Source organism: Pelecanus crispus, chromosome 3 (assembly GCF_030463565.1).
Source record: "Pelecanus crispus isolate bPelCri1 chromosome 3, bPelCri1.pri, whole genome shotgun sequence".
In the NCBI taxonomy this organism is placed as follows: domain Eukaryota; kingdom Metazoa; phylum Chordata; class Aves; order Pelecaniformes; family Pelecanidae; genus Pelecanus; species Pelecanus crispus.
In genome coordinates this window covers 25,298,026-25,313,300 of record NC_134645.1, presented here as the reverse complement: position 1 = coordinate 25,313,300, position 15,275 = coordinate 25,298,026, and the positions used below count along the sequence as shown (strand labels likewise).

The 15,275-nt window shown below is 54.1% G+C and overlaps 2 protein-coding genes across 2 annotated transcripts; one reads left to right on the top strand and one right to left on the bottom strand.

Moving 5' to 3' along the window:
• Nucleotides 1-1,123: 1,123 nt before the first annotated feature.
• Nucleotides 1,124-10,253, top strand: RRP36 (ribosomal RNA processing 36). Its single transcript, XM_075706813.1, has 7 exons — nucleotides 1,124-1,379; nucleotides 6,203-6,341; nucleotides 8,413-8,479; nucleotides 9,346-9,450; nucleotides 9,573-9,647; nucleotides 9,759-9,876; nucleotides 10,114-10,253. Exons 1-7 carry the CDS (start codon nucleotides 1,124-1,126, stop codon nucleotides 10,251-10,253), a joined length of 900 nt encoding a protein of 299 aa, XP_075562928.1.
• A 3,300-nt stretch (nucleotides 10,254-13,553) lies between these two features.
• Nucleotides 13,554-14,459, bottom strand: LOC104025121 (transmembrane protein 121). Its single transcript, XM_009487839.2, has one exon. The coding sequence runs from the start codon at nucleotides 14,457-14,459 to the stop codon at nucleotides 13,554-13,556; it is 906 nt and encodes a 301-aa protein (XP_009486114.2).
• Nucleotides 14,460-15,275: the final 816 nt, after the last annotated feature.

Below are 15,275 nucleotides of genomic sequence, written 5' to 3'. Positions count from 1 at the left end.
CCGTGGGTGAGTGTCAGGCCTGGGAATACGCATGTCTTTCTCTGGCTACGTGGTCTGGCTACCCCTAAAACCTGGCTGTCCAGGACAAGAAAAACAAAGTCCTGCCCGCTGTGGCTCCCTGCTCCGAAAAGGACGAAGCAGAGAATTGGCTACACACCCCATATGCTGCCTATAAGGTCACAGGTGGCTTCTAAGCTTGGCAACATGGGCACCTCGCTCTGCCACAGCGCGGAGAGGAGGGACAAGCCTGCCTGAGCCCCAGCTTTTTGAGAGGGCAGGGCTGTTAGGGACCTGACTCCCACTACCTGTGGCTTCTGTCCCGCTGGGGCCAGAGCAGCAGACCGACCGCAGACCCCACTGGGGCAGCCCGCAGGGTCCCCGGGCAGCACGCCACCCTGCCCGGGCAGCCGGGGCCGTCGTGCCCCGCCGCAGGCTAACGCAGCCCCTTGCCCGCAGCGCTCGGGGCCGGGGCCGCAGCGGGGACAGCAGTGCTGCGTGTGCTGCGCAGGGACCGGACCTGGGCCTGGCTCCGCGTCTGGGCGCGGCGGGACGGCGGGGCCCGCGCCATCACCTGCACCAGCCGCTGCCTCAGGTGAGGGCTCCAACGGGGAGGAGGGCAGGGCGGTGCCGTGCCCCCGGGGCCGCCCCTCACCCCCGCCTGTCCGCCGCAGGGAGGAGGAGGCGGCCTACCTGCGCGCCCGCCACCACCGGACCGCGGCACCGCCGCCGCCTGCGCCTGCCGCCGCCCCGCCGCCGGCGGGAGGGGAGCTCAGCCTGCTGGCCGCACAGCTCCGCGCCCTGGCCGACAGCCTCTCGCCGCCCGCCGCCGCCGCCGCTCCGGCCTGGCCCTGGCCCGGAACCGGGCCCGGGGCCTTCCCACACGGCCCCGCCCGGCCCCGTTTCCCGGGCGACGCGCTGGAGGGGGCGGGGCCTCCCGCCGCGCACGCGCGCTGCGCGCCCTGCCTGAGCCAATAAACGCCTTCCCCCCCCCATCACACACACACTCGCCCCTCCCCTCTTCCGCGTGGCTCTCCTTGCGCGTGCGCCGTCGCTCTCCGCCCCCGCCGCTTCCGGTCGCGCGCGCGGCCGCCGCTGGGGCCCTCGGTGCGGGGAGCGGGCGGCGATGCGGCCGCAGGGCGCGGGGGGCCGGGCCCGGAGGGCCCAGGCCGGGGCGTGGAGAAGAGCCGCTGCCGCCGAGGAGGAGGAGGCGGAGGAGGCGGCCGCGACGGGGGGGCGGCGGCCACTCGGGACGCTGAAGGCGGCGGAGGGCGAGAGCTCCGACGACAGCAGCGACGACAGCAGCGGGAGCTCCCCGGGGGCCGGGGGCGCGGGCAGCGGCACGGAGGAGGAGGAGGAGGCGGCGGGGGCTGGCGGGAGAGGTAAGGGCAGCCCCGCTGGGGCGGAGCGGCCCCCGGGGAAGGTGGGGGTCCCCAGCCCGGGGCTTGCCGGCCCGGCGCAGGGGAGGCCGGGCGAGGCGGGCCCTCACCCCCGGGTGAGGGGCTGGGTGTCGCGGCCGCCCGCTCGGTGGGAAACGAATGGGCAAACGGGTCGGTGTCCTTCCGTGTTCCAGCTCCTTCATTCTCCTGCCTTCCCCCCCGCCCCCCGCCTGCCCTGCTCAGAGGATGAATTCGGGGTCAGCAGCGGGGTTGCAGCTTGAGCTGTTTGAGAGGCCTCTAGAACAAAAAAAAAAAAACTTACTGAGGCCTCTTTCTCTTCTCCCCAGTCGCCTTCCCCGTCTGTGGAAGACCTCATACATCTCAAAGACAATCGTTCTGTGCAAATTTAGATACGCAGTAGCTTTACCTCGACAGGTAAACTGGAAGAGCCAGGCGGTGTACAGCTGTGGCAGCGGCGGTGGTGCTTAGGTTTGGTGTGTTGAGGTGGTTGTTGTCGCCTGCGGCAGGGTACGCAGCGCGGCTTCCTTGTCTCGGAATGATCACGGTGAGAATGACAGCCTTATGAGAAATATGTCAAAAGGCCCTTGAAGAGAATTGTGAGGGAACGGACATCAGTGCTAAATACTGTTAAGAACACGGTGTGGCACGGTTTGTCACAGGGGTTGCTGGTTGTCTCGTGAGAGGAGTCTCCTTGCTGTGTTTGTGTGGGGCCGTGGGGCAGTCACATCTCACCCAGAGGCAGGCTTTCAGGAAGGGGATTCCAGTGGTGGGTGGGGTGCCCCCCCCATCTGTAGGCATTTTGTTTTCCTCTACCAATGGTGAGCTTTAGCAAAGCTCAGGGAGAAGACTACTGACAGTCACCCTTTCCTTCCCACAGATGGATGTCAATGGGAACAGTGATTTTGCTTTTACCATCTGTCTGGGCCCTCTGTAATCTCGTTTCCGGAACAGAAGTAGTTATATTAGAGTCCAGCACTAAGTTTGTCTCGGTGGGGAATGACTGGGCAGATACAAGCCATTTCTTAGGCCGTCTGTTTTTGAATTCTGGATGCCCTTGATGTGCTCAGCAGGTAGTATAGTCCTCAACAGGTTCAGCTGAGAAAGGCATAAGGTGTCCATGTGTCACAGGAGTCTGCGGGAGGAGAGGAAACTTGGGGAGGCCATGCTGGTGGGCAGGAAATGCCCATGTTATCATCAGCAGGTAACAGTAGCTTAGCAAGAGGTGGAAAGAAGAGGAAACAGTCCACAAAATAATAGAGGAAGGGAAAAAATGGCAAGGAGGGAAGATGAAATGGACTATAGAGACAGCACAGAAAAGGTAAATTATATTCTGGGGGGGAAAAAAAGGAACGAAAAAAATAATTAGGAAATTAAAGTGTCAAGAAAGAATGCAAGAAACAAGGAAAGTAAGCTAATCCTGTCTTTTAATAGGTATTTTGGTAGAGAACCCATCAGCACAGGTTTTAGGGATCATGAACTCTCCCTGTGCAGAGGCTGTGGATAGGACCAGCCACTTTGGAGCAGGAAGCCAGCAACCTTTTCGCGCACACAGTTGCCAAATCTGCTGCCCAGCAGTGAGTGCCTGCTGGGACCGTTAACTTCTGCCCCAAAACAGGCTTCTTTTTTTATGTTGATGTCAAATGATGTTTTTATCAATACGAGTGGCTAATTCAGTCTCCTACAAACAGATGGTAGGATGTATTTCGTGGACTGATGCTACTGTGTGGAAAGCACTTTCCCCATTAGGTTTTGCATAGTCAGGTCTGGTCTGGTAGCCCCTACCAGTATTGAAATATGCTATCAGTGGAAGCTCTGCGTGTCTTTGCTTTGTCTGATTTATACCAAATCTCTTTTCTAATCCTTTGCTAAATGTTGCATCTTTTTACATGGTGCCTTTATCTCATTTTCATTGACATCTTGTAAGCCTTTGCTATTTTAACAGTATTGTTCTGGAATTGCAGCTAAGTGGAGTATTATAGTGCCAAGTGATGGCGTCTTGTTTGTCTTCGTGAAATGTTAGTTTGCACATCATTCTTTCTTGCCTCTAATGCTTTATTTGCCCTTTTGAATGCCCTTGCTCAGAGCCTTTCATTTGTCTGTCTGGTGATGCTGTGAGTATCCAGTGATGTTCAAATATTGCCCTATATAGTGATTAATTGCTCTATACCCCAGTAACTTGTATAATTAGCACAGATTTTTCCTATAGTGCAGCAGTCTAAAGCTCTCTGCGCTGAATTTGAACAGCGTGGTAGCAGATGCTCTTGTCTAAGTCCTAGAATTTATTGGTTTTCTTAAGTCCCTGTGAACCTCAACAGCGTGATTACTTTAAATTGCTTTAAAGAGCTGCTCAGCGCTCAGCTCTTACCTGAATGTGGGCACAGTTCCTTGGTCTGAAGGTGATTTCGTGTTCTGGGCAGGTAGGCAATAAGTGATTGTACAAGAGTGACATGGGAAAAGGGCAACAGTGCTGTCATCCCTAAGAAGATAGGGGGCAAGGGTATTTGCAGGAGCCCAAGCAAGAGAGGATATCAAACTGCAGTAAGATAAGTGGGAAGGGTGTTTTGGGGAAGCAGTGTAATGAAATAGTGCTGTATTCACATTTCCTTTGTCCCTTGTGTGGCAAACTGGATACACGATGTTCTCTTAACCCTCCTCTGAGGACTAACATTTATTGAGGCAGCGCTTGGATGTGCTTATTACATTTTCTGGATGATGTGAATAGATTCTGAAGCAGAAAGTCTTGGTTATTGCCAAGATGAGAGTGACTGGGATGATGAGTCCATGCTCTGAGCCAATGTGACTGACCTCATGTTGCTTCCTGAATTTGGCAGCAGATTTTGGGAAGAGTTTGCAGAAACCTTGTGTCACAGGGCAGCGTACTGGGTTTGCATGGCAAGGTTTTGGTGGCGGCGAGGGGGGACTACAGGGGTGGCTTCTGTGAGAAGGTACCAGCAGCTTTCCCCATGTCCCATTAGCTCAGCCTTGGCCAGGGGCTCTATCAGCAACGGTGGTAGCGCCTCTGTGATAACGTATTTAAGAAGGCAGGGGGAAACTGCTGCAGAACAGTAGCCGGAGAGAGGAGTGAGAAAATGTGAGAGAAACAACCCTGCAGCCACCAAGGTCAGTGCAGAAGGAGGGGGAGGAGGTGCTCCAGGTGCCAGAGCAGAGATTCCCCTGCAGCCCATGGTGAAGACCATGGTGAGGCAGGCTGTGCCCCTGCAGCCATGGAGGACCCCATGCTGTAGCAGGTGGCTGTGACCCCATGGGAAGCCTGCGCTGGAGCAGGCTCCTGGCAGGACCTGTGACCCTGTGCAGAGAGAGGAGCCCACGCTGGAGCAGGTTTGCTGGCAGGACTTGTGACCCCCGCAGGGGACCCACGCTGGAGCAGTCTGCTTCTGAAGGACTGCACCCCGTGGAAGGGACCCACGCTGGAGCAGTTAATGAAGAACTGTAGCCCGTGGGAAGGACCCATGTTGGAGAGGTTCGTGGAGGACTGTCTCCTGTGGGTGGGACCCCACACTGGAGCAGGGGAAGAGTGTGAGTTGTCCTCCCCCTGAGAAAGAAGGAGCGGCAGAGACAACATGTGATGAACTGACCACAACTGCTGTTCCCCATCCCCCTGCACCGCTTGTGGGGAGGAGGTAGAGGAATTGGGAGTGAAGTTGAGCCTGGGAAGAAGGGAGGTGTGGGGGGTAAGGTGTTTTAAGATTTGTTTTTTATTTCTCATTACCCTACTCTGATTTGATTGGTAATAAATTCAACTAATTTCCCCAAGTCGAGTCTGTTTTGCCCGTGCTGGTAATTGCTGGGTGGTCTTGACCCGTGAGCTTTTTGTTATATTTTCTCTCCCCTGTCCAGCTGAGGAGGGGAGTGATAGAGCGACTTTAGTGGGCACCTGGCATCCAGCCAGGGTCAACCCACCACAGGCAGGATGCAATTGTTTTTGCTAGGCCACAGTTGGGGTATTTTGTACCAAAAGCACAGTATTGCAAAGGCTTAGAAACACCGTGTGCCTAGCACTGCTCAGAGATGTTATGAAACACAAGGTGTAAGTAACACTGGGGGGAGCTCACAGCAGGGCTAGAATATGAAACTGCTTTCTTGTGTTGTGGGGTTTTGTTCTTCCCCCAGTGAAGCAGGCTATAAGCTATTCCTGTCAGTAGCGAGATGGTGAAGGTTGACTGTCTGGATTTCAGTAGTTTACAGGCCTCTGGGGTGCTGAGGAGGCTCTGCCGCGGGAATCGCTTCGTTGCAGACTGAGCAGAGCTATGGCAGATGCGCAGTGGGGAGAGACCGTCTCCGAGTCTTAACAGACAGACTGAACAGGCCACATGGTTTTCCTGCACCTTCTGGCTGGTCTTATGGTGTGAGAGGTGTGATGATACCCATTTAAAGGCAATGGGACAGGAACAGTCTGTTAAAGTGAAAGACTCAGGACCGAGAGGTGACCCCTCAGAATTTGCAGTGCAGCAAAAACACAGCCCAGTGCAGAGCTCGTACCACTCTTTGTACCAGGTGAAAACTTTGAACTGGTCTTGTGTATGCTACTGAGCAGAGAGAGGAGCAAAGACATGTTGGGGAGAGGGGCAGCCTATTCTAGTGCTAAAGACTGCAGTGATTAATGAGAGAGAAATCAAAGGCCGAGAGCTGCAGTGGCTTCTTTCTGCCATGCAGTTGTATAGGGATGGCACCACTGTGCTCGTGTCGCTGTCTCAGGCTCTCAGACATCCCTCTTGGTGGAATTTGGGTGTGGGAGGTGCCTTTAGAAGCTGCTTGGTTCAGGTGTGTCCTGCACTCTCTTCCAGATCAATCCCACATGTCTTTTGAGGAGCTCCTGCAGATGCAGAGTGATATGAGAACAAGAGTGTGCAAACAGGCAACCAGTGGGAGGAAAACTGCAAAGCCTACCAAAGCTACCGTGAAGCGGCAACAAAGCAAAAAGGGGTAAAGAGGCTCTCTTGTGATGAGAAAAATATGCGTGTGTCCTTTCTGCACTCCAGAAGTTATGCTGGGAGCTCTTCACAGTGTTGCCATTGCCTTGGAGCTGGTGTAGGTCTCCTTTAATGTGCTACACAATAATGCCTTTCACTATAGTGTTTCATTTGGGAACGGTATGTTGCTGTTTCAGAGCTCTTAATGTCCTATCCTGTTCAAATCCCCAGCAGCCACCTGTTACTTGGTAGTTAAATCGCTGCTCAGTTCCTTTACACCCTCTGTATTACGGCACTTTTAACTCATGGCACGGTATGCTTCTCTTTTAAGCTGTATGATAGTGCTTTACTTGTGTTCCCTGTGCCCTGAAATAGTTACCCTGCTGCTCTTCCAGCTTACCAGCATCTGCCCGGCTCCCACTGGCTGGAGTTGCAGTGACAGCCAATTGTTCTGGAATTTCATTCATCCCTCTGCTGTTGTCTCATCTGTGGCTTGTCCGTGTTGATTTTCCTTTTTTCCCCTTCTACACTACTTACCATCACAGACGTTTTCCTGTCCTCAGTGGTCTTTACATCTCCTATTTGCATACTTTGTAGGTGCTGTTGATGTGGTGACTATAAAATGCGTTCAACACAACAAAAACGATCACATCTTTTTACAGTCCTCCACAGGCCCCCACTGGTAACAACTGTTACAACATTACCCTTTATTTGCAGTAGTTAGCTGGTTTTCAGTCCTTGGAGTCATATCTAAGTGATTTGAACAGGTTTCCTCTGTTACATTGGCATTCCCTAACCTATTTCTGGATCTCTGTGGAAAACATGTTTCTTCTGCTGTAAACAGTTGATTAGAATAATGTTTCTGCTTTACCTTTTACCCAAGAGTTTGGGGGATTTTGTGTAGTACAACATCTCCACACAGTGTCTCTATTTCTGCCACACAGTTTGCATAATTCTGTTTTTATTTAATTCCCCTAATCCTTTAAGTGATGCATCACTGTAAAACCCACATGCTGTTTCTCTCATGTTTTTGTTATGGAAGTGAGCTTCTTAAAAGAAGGACTTCAGGGAACTGAGCTGGTTTCAGCAATGCTGTGTAAAGCTGACTCGAGAGCATTGTACAGGGGTGTAGCCACATCAGCAGACATGAAAATACACTGAACACTGCCCTAGGTGGGATTTGGAAAAACTTATGCCTGCAGGGTGGTTTATGTTCCTGCCCTGCTGTTACTGTGTTGCTGAATGTGGGAATAATGCCCCCATTTTGGGTACTCTCAACAAGTGGTTCACAGCTCTTTTCATGTTTCTAATAATTTACCTGATGTACTGACAAATTGCAGGACACAGCATCCAAGGAATATGGGGAGAGTAACACCCCGTTCTCCCACCTTAGATTGTCCCCCTCGTACATCTAAAACATCAAGCTCTAAAGGCCTGTGTTGCAAGGAGAACTTGTTCACTTAATTGGTTGTCACCATGGTCTTCATGGTCATGATTCACTGTGAAGTCTCTTTTGGGATGTGTACCATAAGCTGTACGGCCCTTATTCCTGGGGCCTGACTTTTTTTTTTTTAACTTGTGTTATGATGTGCTTTCTCGCTGAGCCTGGCCACAGTAGAATTGTCCTGTCTTTGTAACTACCAGGTCAGCGCAGAAATTTCTAAGTTTGTTCTTGCCTTTTAGTGTAAGTATTAGTCCAGAGTGGATGAGTTGGTGGGCCAGGAATAGAAGAGGGTTGTTGCATGGTGAATGAAAACTTGGAGAGGGAGAGGAACAGTTGAGTACAGCGCATTTACTGGTGTGGGTGGTGGGTTTTCACTTGATACTGGGGTTGTATCAAGTTTTCTGTAGGATTGTTTTAACCGCACATTTATAGATCATTTGGTTGTAGTAGCCTTGTCTGGCTCTTGACCGAGTCACCTCTTTGCTCTCTGTAGGTATCATGGTGAGGATTGAGTCGGAGAGTCTGCTGTTTCCACACTGTGCAGTAATGTTCTCCTGAGGGTCTGGCTAACCTCCTGACACGTTAGCCTGGGCCTGGTTCTGTCCTCTGTTCCTCTTAAGTACGTTTTTCTCTTTTTCAGGCCATTGGAGATGTCTGCCAAGAAGCCTGTACCTTTTCTGCGACAAGTTGTCTCTGTTACCAAGAAGGTGGGCGCTCTCCCTCCCCAGTTCAGGAGATGACTTTCCTTAGCGATGCTAATAGGGCACAGACATGGTAATGGGGCTGCTGAAGACGACACAAGCTGTTTCTGGAGGGGAGGGCTTGGACCACTGTCTGGTGAGCGCAGGTAGTGCTAGTGTGTCTCTGGGGACAGCAAGAGATTGGGTGCGGGAGCGGCAGCTCTCTGTATCACCTGCTGCCCTGCGTAATGCACAGCTTGAGGAGTAACTCGAACATTTGAGACCCAAGTGTTTCTAGAAGAGGTGATGGCTGCCACCAATGACAATTGCACTGCAAGCTGTGGTCATTGTTCAGTACTAATCACACTGGAAGTTCAAATGTCTATCTAGTTTCTAATCTGAATATAACTTTGACTTAAAATTGCTGGATCATCTTAATATGTTAATTTCCACAGTTAGTGATCTCTTTCTGTCTCTCTCTTTTTGTATGACCTGACCCAGGTAATGTGAAAATCTAGATAGGTTTGAATTCCCAAATCCATCACCTTGACAACACATGTTCAGCCAGCTCTTGGTCTGGGAGTTGCAGGTGTTTGGAGGCAGTGCTCATGCTGCTGTTCCTTGAATTGGCTACTCCTGGGTGGTAGACTTGCGCATGGAAGTGCATGTTGCTTGGTAGGCTGGATGCAGGCATGATGACTTTGTGAGGGACTGCCACCTTGATTATTGGACTCAGTCTTTGACAACTGCGGATGTTTTCGATGGTGGGTGCGTAATATTGCTAGTAAAAAAAAGAAAAAAATGGCAAGGTCTGATCCGTGGAAGGAGAGTAAGCAGACTATTAACAGGGTAACCCTGGCCACAGCTCTTACCTTTGCCTTCCCTGCCTTCAGGTCCAGAGAGACCCTCGATTTGATGACCTGTCTGGAGAGTATAAGCCTGAAATATTTATGAAGACGTACAGCTTCCTGGACAGCATCAAGAAGCAGGAGAAGGAGGTGATGCTGTGTGCCTGTCCTTAACCAGAAGAACCTTGCTTGGCAGGGACAGCTTCCACAAAGGCCTTTCACAGTGGAGGTGGCAGGCAGGCAGTCATGCAGCTTTCTGCTCTCTTCTTCAGATGATTCAGAAGCAGCTGAAAAAGTGCCGGAATGTGGAGCAGAAGGAAAAACTCCAGCAGCTCCTGAACCGCATGGTGAGTTCAGTGCAGCATCTCCTCTCCTGTGAGGCAATGCAGTAGAAGAGAGGATGTGTGACCTGAGGTCTGCCTAGACACTTGCTGACACAGGCCATCCTTTCTGTACAGATACAGCAAGAACAGGCACAGAAAAAACAGCAGAAACTGAGGGAGAGGGAGCTGTCTTTGAAGAGACAACAGAGGGAATTGGCCAAGCAGGGAAAGAAACCCTTCTTCCTGAAGAAATGTAAGTACTCGGTGTGAACATGCTGCAGGAAGACCTAGAGGGAGTACTGCTGACAGGACTCCAAGCACTGGAAGTGAGTTGTCTGTAATATTCCACAGAGCTGTGGAGGGATTGTTCTAGCACTGGTACTCAAGGGACAAGCCAGGCCTGGAGCCAGGGAGGGAGAGGTGAAAAGGGGCTGGTCTGTAGAGATGATTTGGGCATCAGTTTAAAACCTTGTTCCCCTCTCCTCTACAGCTGAGAAGCGGAAACTGGAGCTAGCAGAGAAGTATGCAGAGCTGAAGAGGAGTGGAAAGCTGGAGAGCTTCCTGAACAAGAAGAGGAAGAGGAATGCCATCAAAGACAAGCGCCGTCTTCCCTCACAGAAGAACTTGTGACTGCTGGACAGAAATGCTGTTGTCTGGCACTGGGACTCACTCTGCCCTGGCCAGGCCTGGAAAATGGCCATCCCTCTTCCCAGTATCTGCCTTTCACTGTACAGTGATGCTGTTAGGCAGCAGAGCAGAGGCTGAACTGGAGGAAATAGTGCTTTTTGTAGCTGCAATGTCTTCACTTGTGGTTACACCATGCCTGGGTGGTGATGAGTCTGTCACACAGATGCACATGGTGTTGACAGCTGTCTCTGTCCTTGCACCTGCTCATCCTCTAGCTAGGAGAGCCCAAGCCCTACCCTGCATTGCTGACTCTACTCCAGGTCTTACCAGACACCAGCTGAGGTGGGGGGGCTCTGGTATAAGGCCTGCTCAGAGCAGGGCTAGCACTGACTTCAGACCAGGTTGCCCAGGGCTACTTCAGTTGGGTCTGGGAATGTCCAAGGACAGATGACACCACCTCTCTTGGCCTCTGCTCCACTGCTTCAAGTTCTCAAGTTGAAACTTTTTTTTTCCCCCCCTCCTCCAGGAAACCTACCTGGTTTTAGTCCATAATAATTGTCTTGTTCTCAGTGAAGTGCCTGGCTCTGTCTTCTCAGTAGCCTTCTCATAGGTCTGGGGGGTGGGTGGGAAAGGAGTGCTGTTAGGTCTCCCCAAAGCTGGTTGAATAAATGAGGTTGAATAAACCCTGTTCCCTCAGCCTTTCCTTGCAGTGCTCCAGCCTCTGACAGCTTTCACATCCTCAACTGAAGCAGCCGAGAGGACCAGCATTTATCTTTTGGGGGCCCAGCCTGGATGCAGTGTCTGGATGTAGTCTCCCAAGTGCTGAGTAAAGGGGAGAGGGTCCCACCCCTCTGCATGGCCAGTGCCCTGGTGATGCAGGCCCTGGTGTGGCTGGCCTTCCTCGCAGCCAGGGCACGCTGCTGACTCTGCTCAGGTGCTGCTGCCCAGGATCTCTCCAGCAGGGCTGCTGCTCTTCCTGCCTTCTCAAGGTGGTCTCTGTGGGGCTATTAGTGCTTCTAGGAAACTGAGTCTGTATGAAATAAAATAGCTCCATTTTCCTTTATTCCCAGTGTCGGTGCTGTTACAGTCAAAAGTGTTTGAACTTCACCAGCTCTCTTGTTTCTCCTCGTTCCTGATTGCCCCTGGCTCCTGTGGCTGTGGTGACAAGGAGGTGATGCAGATGTGACCCAGACAGTCTCTGACAGGTCAGAGCATGTGTGGGGAGAGTGCCTCAGCTCTGTGGAGCGGAGTGCTCCCTGGGCACAGCTGTGCTGTGTGCAGGTGGGCAGCTGGTGTGTGGGGCCTGGGGAAAGGCCTGGCAATGAGCAAGGAAGGGAATGATGAGCAACTCCATCACACCCACCTGAGGGTGTTGCTGAAGTGTATGCCTCCACTGCAGTTCCTGTGGGTGATGCGAGTTCTGCTCTGGTGGTGGGTTTTAGTGTAACTGGGGGAAGGCAGTAGAAATGGGATGTGCTAGCTTAGGCTAGAGACCGCATGGAAATCCTCAGCTGCCTTTAACCTGCATGTGGCTTAGTGCTTTGCATTGTGCCTGGCTGCTTCTTCCTCCTTTTCCTGCCTTGTGATGTGGGATGCAGAGCCAGCTGCATCCTTGTGCCTTCAGAGGAGAGTTACCTTGGGAGCGGTGTGGCAGCGCCCAAGGCTATCCTGGCCCCTTTGTGGCATTGGTCTGCTGTTTTATGCTCTCAATTATCAATCCAAAGCTGAACAAACCTCCACCTGTGCTTTAATGCAAGAAAGGAAGGACAGCCTGGACAGGCTAGAGGTGGCTCGCCCCTGTGTCACTGCTGCCAGGGCCTTCCTCAGGGGCCATGTGGGAGCAGCATTCCCAAGTCCATGTGTCCCCATCCCCAGCTGCTGGTAGGTCCTGCCCAGCAGGGAGCAAGCCTGGTGCACCCCCAAAGTGGTCCTGCTTTCCCCTCCTGCCCCTCTGGAGCCAGATAGCTCCTTCCTGCTGAGGCCTGTGTGCCTGCCTGCAAGGAGGACATCTTTGCTGGGATGTCACCTGCTTCTGTTCAGCACGTTAGCGGTGAGGAGCAAGTCTACTGGCCTGTCTCTCCTTGCCAGCTCCTGGGCCTGTTACCCTGCAGCAGGGGAAGCCCTGGGGCCTTGCCCAGCTCAGCCAGGGTTGTGGCACTGGGCATTGGGGCAGGTGGCAGCACCGGCTCCGGCAGCAGGAGATGCTTCCACCATCTCCAGAGAGCTTTCTGCTGCCAGGGGAGCTGCTCTTCCCCGTGGCCTCCCAGCCTCAAGGAGTCAGTTGGGTTATTTTCCTTCTGTTTCTAATGCTGCCTGGCAGTGTGTCTCTGCCAGACCTGCTCTGGTGTCCCTCCAGGTGGAGTGTGGGGACGTGCTATGGGTGTCCCTGGGGAGGGCAGCCATCGGGCACGGCTGGCACCAGTTGATGTAACCGCAGCTGGTTGCACAGGCGGTGGTGGCTGGCAAAGCTTCCACACATACCCCTGCCAGTGACACCCTCAGACCCACCAGACTCTCACAAGGACCTGCTGGCCAGGAGAAATGGTTTCAGACCCAGGTGCTTGGGATGCTCTCCCCAGGCCTGAGCGAGCCCCCCACCCCAGATGTGCTCTGCAGCTGGACATCCAGGCACCCAAGGGAGCTGGGGAGAACCTGCCTGCGGCAGGGACACAGACATGAGGAGGCTGCAGGGCTCAGGTCTTTTATTGCAAAGAGGGAGATACGAAAAAGGACAGTCCCCGCTCTGGGCCCCCCCTGGGCCTGCAGCTGGCTGAGAGGGGTGACGGGCAGGGGGAGGCGCAGGCCTCGCTCCCCAGCACGGGGACCCCGGCTCACGCAGCGGGGAGCAGGCTGCTGCCAAGCACCGAGCTGGAGCCAGGGCCAACCACAACAGCGGAGCGGGTGGGTGGGTGGCCCGCAGTGTCCCCGTGCAGCCCCCCGGCCTGAGCCCTGGCTGGCCGGAGGGCAGTGCTGTGTGGGGAGCATTGATGGGGGGAGCCCGGCACAGGGTGGGGCTGCCCGGTCCCAGCCAGACACGGCGCGCAGCAGGCAAACGCGGCCTCCTCTGCTCTGCTGCCTGTCTCACTCGGTGGGGTGCTGAGGTCCCAAACTGCTCTGCGGCCTTACGGAGGCTGCTGGGGGGGGCCCTCGCCATGCGACCCTCGGGGGCCAGAGCAGCTTCGCCCAGGGAGGGAGGGAGCAGGGTCGTTGCCCTCCGTCCAGGCGGGGAGCTCAGCAGCCCGCCTCGGGTTTGCAGGCAGGGCCAGGCGTGGCGGTGCCCAGGCTGTGGCTCCTGCTGGCTTGTCACGTGTTGTCCTGGGCCAACTCCTCAGGGCAGGCAGGCTGGTCCCGGGACTTGTGCAGTCCTGGGGAGGGCTGGGCCTGGGTGCTGTGGTGCTGGTGCCGCTGGTACTGCACAAACATACAGACCTTCAGCCCAATGGCCAGCATGTTCTTGCCCATGAAGATGCTGGAGACCCGGGCGTCCCTGAAGAAGACCATGTTGCTGCCTCGGATGAAGATGGTGGTGATGTTGACAGTGAGCATGCTCAGCATGGGGTACAGCATCATCCGGTGTGGCATGATGCCGATTCCTTGCATGCTGATCTCACAGAGGGACACGCAAGGGAGGACCAGGAGCAAGATGTAGCAGTAAAAGAACATGATGCCCTCAGCCCAGAGCGGCAGCCCCTTCTTCTGGGGCTCCCACAGGTTGGCCTGGATGTCCAGCACGTCCAGCATGTCCACAACGACCCAGAAGAGGCGGTTGCGGAGATCTTCTTTCTTCTTAAACGTCCTGACGTACTCCATGTGCTCCGTCGCCACCAACAACACGTAGAGGGCTGGGATGCAGATGGAGAGCAGCAAGGTCAGCGCTTTGCGGGCTATGAGATCCAGGCTTTTCCGGTCAGCTTTATAGTTCTGGTATACAAAGTAGACTTTGATCTCCAGAACGAAGACGTACAGGAACCAGAGGATCATGGCGTAGCCCCGCTTAGCTGTCTTTACCTCTGCCCCGACCCAGATGGCCACGTAGCGGAGCACCAGCAAGAAGCACACATCACCCACTGCCACCATGACACAGATGCCCAGCTTCCTGGAGCCCTGGCTCTGCTCCACCAGGTAGGCATCCATGAGGACAAGGCTGGTCATGATGAGCACAGTGGAAAGGCACACATGGGGCTTGCTGACAGGTGGTGGGGGAACCATCCTGCACAGAGGAACAGGCAGGGCCATCAGGGAGTTGCTGGGATTCCCCGTCCCCACCCTTGGCCCCCCTTCTGCCCCCCCACCTTCCCCAACAACTGTGGATGGCTGAAAGAAGTGGGAAGGGGGTTCATAGACCCTTCTCCCATCCTATGTGCCTGGTTTGTTCCAAACCTGCAGACTCCTAGCCAAAGTGCTCCTGAGACTCCTGGCCAGGCCATCCTGGTGGCACATGCTGGCTGAAACCCAGCTCCTAGGCTGCGCATGGGGATATGGTGGGGCAGGCTGGGCAGCCTTCGAGCACTAGGGATGCTACTGCCTCTTCAGTAGCTCATCACGCTGGCTAGTCTCTGCCACTGTGAAAGGTACATGCCTTATTTTTCCATGGGATTTCCCAGCCAGTGGCACCAGTTATATTCTCCCCCCCCAAGGCCCACAAGACCGTATCTAAGCTTTTAACCCAAGCAGGTCCTTAACTGCTATGATCCAGAACTGCTTTCTTTTTAGGCTCCTTTATTTTCATGCACAGCATGAGGCAAAGGATTATTTTTAGCCTGGCTGGCTGTGGGGTGGGAGGGAAGAAATCGGCCAACATCTTCAGTTTCCTTCAGCCTCACACTCCCCAAGAGCTCTGCCTACAGCTGTTTGCCCGTGCCTACCCTGCCCCAGCACGATAAATTGAAAGCAAGGAAAAGCAGCACCAGCCCACAGCTCCAGGACACAAGGAGCTCTGCAAGAGGCCCTCAATTTCAGCTATTCAGCAGAGCAAAGCACGGTCCCCGCACCCTGCCTGCCTTGGACGGCACCGGGGCTGTCAGG